Source organism: Cucurbita pepo, chromosome LG08, assembly GCF_002806865.2.
Source record: "Cucurbita pepo subsp. pepo cultivar mu-cu-16 chromosome LG08, ASM280686v2, whole genome shotgun sequence".
Lineage (NCBI taxonomy): Eukaryota > Viridiplantae > Streptophyta > Magnoliopsida > Cucurbitales > Cucurbitaceae > Cucurbita > Cucurbita pepo.
The window spans coordinates 7921564-7928784 of NC_036645.1; the positions used below are offsets into that span (position 1 = coordinate 7921564).

The 7221-nt window shown below is 33.2% G+C and overlaps 1 protein-coding gene across 1 annotated transcript in view; it reads left to right on the forward strand.

Annotated features, from left to right (window-relative positions):
- LOC111800430 (1,4-alpha-glucan-branching enzyme 2-2, chloroplastic/amyloplastic-like) overlaps positions 1-6230 on the forward strand; it is a 25879-nt gene extending 19649 nt beyond the window's left edge. The window contains exons 15-22 of the mRNA XM_023684116.1: positions 521-624; positions 1001-1145; positions 2406-2553; positions 2705-2805; positions 4049-4126; positions 5001-5156; positions 5372-5446; positions 5524-6230. Coding sequence (XP_023539884.1) covers positions 521-624; positions 1001-1145; positions 2406-2553; positions 2705-2805; positions 4049-4126; positions 5001-5156; positions 5372-5446; positions 5524-5736 — 1020 coding nt within the window. The 3' untranslated portion in view covers positions 5737-6230. The remainder of the gene's footprint in view (positions 1-520; positions 625-1000; positions 1146-2405; positions 2554-2704; positions 2806-4048; positions 4127-5000; positions 5157-5371; positions 5447-5523) is intronic.
- Positions 6231-7221: the final 991 nt, after the last annotated feature.

A 7221-nucleotide genomic window follows, 5' to 3' on the forward strand; every position in this document is an offset into this window, starting at 1 on the left:
GGGGGGGGGGGGGGGGGGGGGGGGGGGGGGGGCGGTTGTTCCATCCGTGGGTGCATCTTAGAAATAAGCGTTTAAATTTTCAAGGGGTAAACATTGGAAATCAGGTTAGTTAAAGTTAAAGGAGAGCATACATTTTTAAGCAGGGGTCGAGGCATGAGGTAAGCAACTATCAATGGGTAGCTTTGTGAGAGTAGACCTCCCACGCTCCATGAGTGCCTTTTAATGGATTTTAGCTTGAACCAACGGAAAACTGACTCTGCCAATCAAAAGATATTCATATTTTGTGAATATCTCTAATATTGATGTAATCAACTAATGTTCGTTGAAAGTTTGTTAAAGTTCATATTAATTTATCTTTGAATATTATCAATATGATGATAAAACTTTGCTGATTCTAGATGTGAAGTTGCATATAGGTAATTATTTAATAAATCATAACGGTTTAGATTCATAACCGGTTTGACCGTTATAATGGTAAAGTATTGCCGTCTTCTCATGAGGTTAAATGTTAATGTTGCAGGTCAGTGGAATGCCTGCCTTTTGCATTCCTATCCATGATGGTGGAATTGGATTTGATTACCGGCTGCACATGGCCATTGCTGATAAATGGATCGAGCTTCTCAAGTATGTTGTTTTCTTCCTCATACTTTATTTAGATTTGCTAAAAATACATATCGGAATGTTCTTCAATTTAGTTATGAGTAAAATACAAAATTAATTGTGATCAAATTTTTCTTTTTATTGATAAAATCATGTGTCATACGTCCCTAGTGCATGACATAACCCATACAATATTGGAATGAAAATTTTTTAAAACAAGTGATGACCTATTAAAATAACAGGGTTCATTTTAGAACTTTTTTTTGAAGGATTAAACAAATTTGGAAATGTAGTAGGGCAATGCCTCCTTGTGATATATTTTTATTGAAGTTTTTCTCCACCAAGTGTACGTAAAATAGTTTTGAGATGCTCTGCTTAACCAATTTTGTGTATGGTGTAGGAAAAGCGATGAAGACTGGAAAATGGGTGATATTGTTCACACGCTTGTTAACAGAAGGTGGTTAGAAAAGTGTGTTGCATATGCTGAGAGTCATGACCAAGCTCTTGTTGGTGATAAAACAGTTGCGTTCTGGTTGATGGACAAGGTTAGTAAACATCATCCTGAACTCGTGTTGTGAACATCTCTACTATTGATGGACATCACACTTGAAATTTAAGGCTGTTGCTCAAGTATTATTGGGTTGTTATTTCATGTTCAAGTTGTTTTCTTAATTTCATTATTTCCTTTTCATGTACATTCCCCTAAGGTTTAGACCATGTTGATTTTGAGGTTTAAGGGGAGAAAAATCCTCTCAAGAAAAAGAATCTTTGTTCAGAACTCAGAAAGCTTCACATAGTTAGTATTAGAAAGGACATTGAGTTGTTTGATGGTGCTTCCAAAATTTCTAAAAAGCTTCTCAAATTTTTCATAGTTTCAAAAGCATACATGTAGAATGATGGTGTTTAAACGTTTAAGATATTCTCTTGGCTTTTTCCCCCCTTTGGAAGCACATGATCTAAGCTTCGCATTCTTTCATAAGTGCTAGCATAGTTATTTCTGGATACTTCTATTGAAAACGTTCTCAAACTTACCACATATTCTTTTCCATTCATAATTGCATGCAGTAAACTAACAACTAAGTTATGTAGGCTCCATACGGAACTTAAATTCTGAAGAATAGAATTCACTATAGAAATGTGAGTTTATCTTTCATTTGAATCGCAAGTTGTGTTTGATACTAACAAAGAGCAGTCAACTACACATATTCATTATATTGTTAAAGTTACAAGCCCGGAAATGAATCCCAAAAGCAAGGTAGCAGATTGAATTTCGCATTACAAGAATATTTCAAGATATGCTAGCATGCTAATTTCTTCTAAGCTCCGTGTTTTACATTTACTATCAGCTACTGAAATTTTTATGAGTTTGTCAGCTTGGCTCAAAGAAATAAATAAACAAAAGGAACTATCAGAAAGATGGATGAATGTAGAACTACTCATAAATCACTGTAAATTTGTCCAGAATTGGGGCTAGTATTTGTCTAATTGTAGATTTTGTGCTCAAACTCCTCATCCAAGTTTATTACGGGAGTATAAGTATGGAAACCTCTATAAATTTTAGATGTTTAAATGAAGTTCACTTTTCGTCTATTGTTTTCATTTCTTCAACCGTTCATCCAATTTTATGAGGCATCGGGTTTTAGTTTTTTATGAGACATAAATTTTATTAACCTATACTTTGAAATTAACTTATATCTTTTCATTTCAATTTTTTCGTTTGTATTACAAGTTGTTCCATTAACCTTATGGAGCACATACAAAGAGGATCACTTCTGCTGTTAAGTCTCCTATATTCATGTTTGCAGGACATGTATGAATTCATGTCTTTGGATAAACCATCGACTCCTGCAATTGATCGTGGAATAGCATTACATAAAATGATAAGGCTTATTACCATGGGATTGGGTGGAGAAGGATATTTGAATTTCATGGGGAATGAATTTGGACATCCTGGTAAGATACTCCCCTGCTTGGTCTTTTATTGTTATTTCAATGGGTTGATATTTCATATAAATCATTCATTATATGCCAGTATCATGGTTTTATCAAAATGTTGCTCTATTATTTCCTCTGGAAAATCATTTGTCTTATATCATCCTTCCAGAGTGGATTGATTTTCCAAGGGGCGATCAACATCTTCCTAGTGGTGCAGTAATTCCTGGAAACAACTTTAGTTATGATAAATGTCGGCGTAGATTTGATTTGGTGAGTAATTTCCCACTTATATTTTCTTCTCTAATTTAGGCCAATACTTTGGTGAAGAGCGATTCTCACGTGTCTGAAGTCTCAACCTTAGGTTTCAATGCCTCATATTCACTTGCTGATATTTGGTACAGTACAACAATGTCAGAACTCAAATAATTAAAATATCGACTAATTTTTATGGTAACCAGACTATAAACTCAAAAGGATGCTTGTTGAAACCAAGGTTTAGCAAGTTTCTAGATTATGAATAAAAAAAATGAAGCAGAAGGATTTTAACCACTTCGTTAATATGTTTGCTTCTGCAGTATGATTGGGGGAAATTATTTATTTATTTTAATTATCAGATAGCTTGTATTTCAATTCTATCCTTGACTATGTTGTTTTGCTCGATAGTTAAATAATTCTCTGAGTTAGCCTTGATAACCTCTAACGTAAATATTTCCCCAAACTTCTGTTAATCTATGTCCTGATCAGATTTTCCACGTTCTAAATAGCTTCCCCAAACTTCTGTTGATCTATGTTCTGGTCGGGTTTTCCACACTTTAAATGGTTTTCGCATTGATTGTGCTCTCACTCCTGTCGTGTACATTAGACGTGATCTACGAATTATGATGTCTTGAATTCTCTTAAATTCTATTGTTGTTTTAGGTTTCCTTTTCCTTTTCAGTATTATTTATATTGTTGTGGTATTTCACATTCTCATTCTCAAGCATTCAAAGCTTTCTTGATGCCTCCGTACAAATTGCTTTTATGTCCCCATGAGCCTGGGAATGTAATTTCAATATCATTTTAGCTTTCATTTTCTTTTAATAATTTCATTATGGTTTTCAATGCTAGAAAATTTTGTTTAATTTTAATTGATACTTTTTTCATTTAAAAATTTATTATTTAATGTATTGGTTTTTAGTAATTGCACTATTTCATCAAATTCTTGTGGTATAAGCCATTGTTAAATACCTCTGGAAACAAAAAAATAATTGTGAAATAAAGATAATTACATGTTCCAGTGGATATTTTACATGTAAATACAATTATCTGATATTCTTTAAATGTATAGTTTTTTCATTTTAAAAATATTTTGTTCCAAGGTAAAGTGTTCCATACACATCTAATAAAGAACTTTGGGGAAATGCATCCTAGTCGTAGTCACCAAATCTGTTCCAGTTTAGAAGGACGGACCAGTTGATACATATATTTAATAAATATGTCTGTACTAACATTAAGGTTGCATATGTGCACTCAGGGAGATGCAGAGTATTTAAGATATCATTTTATGCAAGAATTCGATCAGGCGATGCAGCATCTTGAAGAAGCATTTGGCGTAAGTTTTCTCAGTTTTGTAAAGCTTATGTTTTTCAATATTGAGACATTTTCCCAAGTCCCTGGATTATAAATTTTAAATCACATCTAATGACTGCATGACCTGACATGTAAAAATGTCCAACTATGCTTAAACGGTTTATTCAGTACAAGGTTATACAACGAAGGTGTGTATTATAAATTTGCGTACGTGTAATTTCACTTTCCAGACGTTTTAATGACGGTCTCATTTTTCTCGTTAAAGTTGTCTCGATTGTCCCTACCTGGATTTTGCCTTTTTGTTGTCCATTTTTATTATAACAGATCAATCCAATGAATCCACCCTTAACCCTAAAATTTTGGTTCTATTCAAATCTGATGGCTTATTTTAAGTTTTTGTTTCTTTCCACTAGAGTTGTAGGGCACATTTATGAGATTTCTTTTTCACTCTCTCTCTCTCTCTAATTCTTGTACATTTTATTAACTGAAAGTCGAAACTCTCTGCACAAATTTTATATTTAATATTTTAATCAAGTGTCTTCTGCTAAAGGAAACGTACTGCAACGTCTGGATTGACATGCATTTTTCGTTGTTAATGTTTTTTTTATAAGTATATTTGATCCTATCTAACCTGCTTCTCTACAAATTTGGTATTTCAGTCTTTTAATTTTATGTCTTCTGTCATCAGAGCTGTAATGCAGAGTGGAAAACTTTATTGGATTGGCAGATAATTCTCGTCTGCTTAAATTGTCTTAATAATATCTTTTTATCATAATTTCGAAGTCGTCTTTTTTTTCCCTTGCTGACTTTCATGTGCCTAAAAATCTGTAATTACCAACCATAGTTGGCTTCAAAAGTTCATAAATTGCACATTAAACATTAACTGGTGGTTGCAGTTCATGACATCTGAACACCAATACGTTTCCCGAAAGGATGAAGGAGATAAAGTCATTGTGTTCGAAAGGGGGGATCTGGTTTTTGTTTTCAATTTCCATTGGAGTAACAGCTATTACGACTATCGAGTGGGGTGCCTCAAGCCAGGAAAATACAAGGTATAGTATGTGTAATATTTTTTAAGTTCACCCATGGGTGAGAAATTCGAATTTCGGTTCTAAACATGTTCATGTTTAGAGGATACGTGTGTCTAACTAGTTGTGCTATGTTTACATTGTCATAGTATGGGGAGTATTAAAATTGTCACTATGATCTTTCTCTTACACATTTTAATCTGGTCAAACTCTAATGTGGCATTGTTTGCATGTTGTAGATTGTCTTGGACTCAGACGAGCCGTCGTTTGGAGGGTACAATCGGCTTGATCATTCTGCTGAGTACTTCACATTTGTAAGATGGTTTCTTTAGATCTTTTTTTAATTAGATTAGTCCATGATAGATATGGATTCACATTTTTGCTTGTGCAGGAAGGAAACTATGATAACAGGCCTCGTTCATTCCTAGTATATGCTCCTTCCAGGACGGTCGGGGTCTATGCTCTAACACCAGATGATTCTGAGCTTGTAGAGGGCGAAACCAAAACCAAAACCGAAATCGAAATCAAAACCGAAACCGAAACTGAAACCGAAACCGAAACCGAAACTGAAACTGAAACTGAAATTGAAACTTCAATGGAGTAGAGTTTCTGATGTGAAGATGGTACCATTCATGGTGTACCTAGAAAACCATGTAGCGAAGATGGTTCAACACAGAACCGATGTGGAATCTTCTTGCCAGACAATTCTGCCAGGTAATTGGATTCATCAATTAACAAGGTATAACCTTTCATCCAATGCAATGAATTTCATCTGCGTAAAGTAAAGACAACTTCAGAGGATGAGTAGATGTTTTTACTGTTCTATTTAATTCTTGGCAATTATATTGGTTGTTTCAGATTCCGGAGCTGGAAATTTCTTAGTAGAACGTGTAAGTACATAAAACTCTTTCCAAATGCCTAGTCCTGCTTAAATTATAATGAAATACGGTAGAGTCAGCCAACAAAGAATGCCTATAAGATCTTTAGTATAGTCAGCACTTCACCTTTTCCCAGTCTTAATAATGTTGTTTCCCCCTCATCACATTGGTAGATTTGGATCGAAGATTTTTTCTTACTCTAAATCACAAATTTAGTTGATGCTATTTAATTTTAGAAGTATTTAATAGGTTCTTACCCTTTAATTGCGTGTAATTTATCTCAAAAAGTTTAAATTTAACCTTCTATTTTATATCTAATAAATCATAGAACTTTCAATTCTTACTTTTTTTTATTATTATTGTGTCAATTAGGCCCTTTAATCTATTATACATTCTTTAATCCTAATTTATAAATCTAGAGATCGTATTGGATAGGCTTAAATGTGGTTATAATTGAAGTGGGATTAATGAATTTTTGTTGAGGGGGGTAGAAAGGTGAGTGGGTGAATTATTCGTTGGTACAAAGAGTGGCATTAAACCCCATGTGATTGTTCAGCAAAGCAATTAATTATTTGTCTGACATGTCGTATTTCAGTAAAGATATCCTTCCATGTGGGTGTGTGCTGTCTGCCGCAAATTTTGCTTGTGAGAGAGGGAGACATTTTATTTTATTTTATCTTATTTTTTTAATTTGGATTTTTGGACTTACTCTCTTTGCGTAATCTTTATTTAATATGCAAATTCAAATCCATGACAGGACAATAATTTTAGATTTTTATCGCCCCTGCCCACTGCCTCAACATAAACTTTCATTTCATTTTATGTTAGCGTAACAATGTACGAGGTCTAGATGCTTAGGTCGGATATATTATAAATTTAGTTTCGAGTTTTCTTTGAAGTTTTAGTTGAATCGTACCAATTGAAACTAGAGACTAGATTGAAATTTGAAAATAAAGTTTATTTTAATTATTTTTTTACCAACGAATGAAAATTTATTTGTTTTTCGTGCTTATAATTGGATCATAATTTGAATATCATGCAGGACAAAAATATAGTCAATGAACATTGGTTAAAAATTATATTATATTATCGAGAAGAAATGATGGTCTGTTGAGTCTCTACAATTTGTTTAATATTTCTTAAGAAAATATTTAAATTATTAGCAAAATTAAAAATCAAATAGGTCAATATTTTTGTATGTGTTAGAAAAT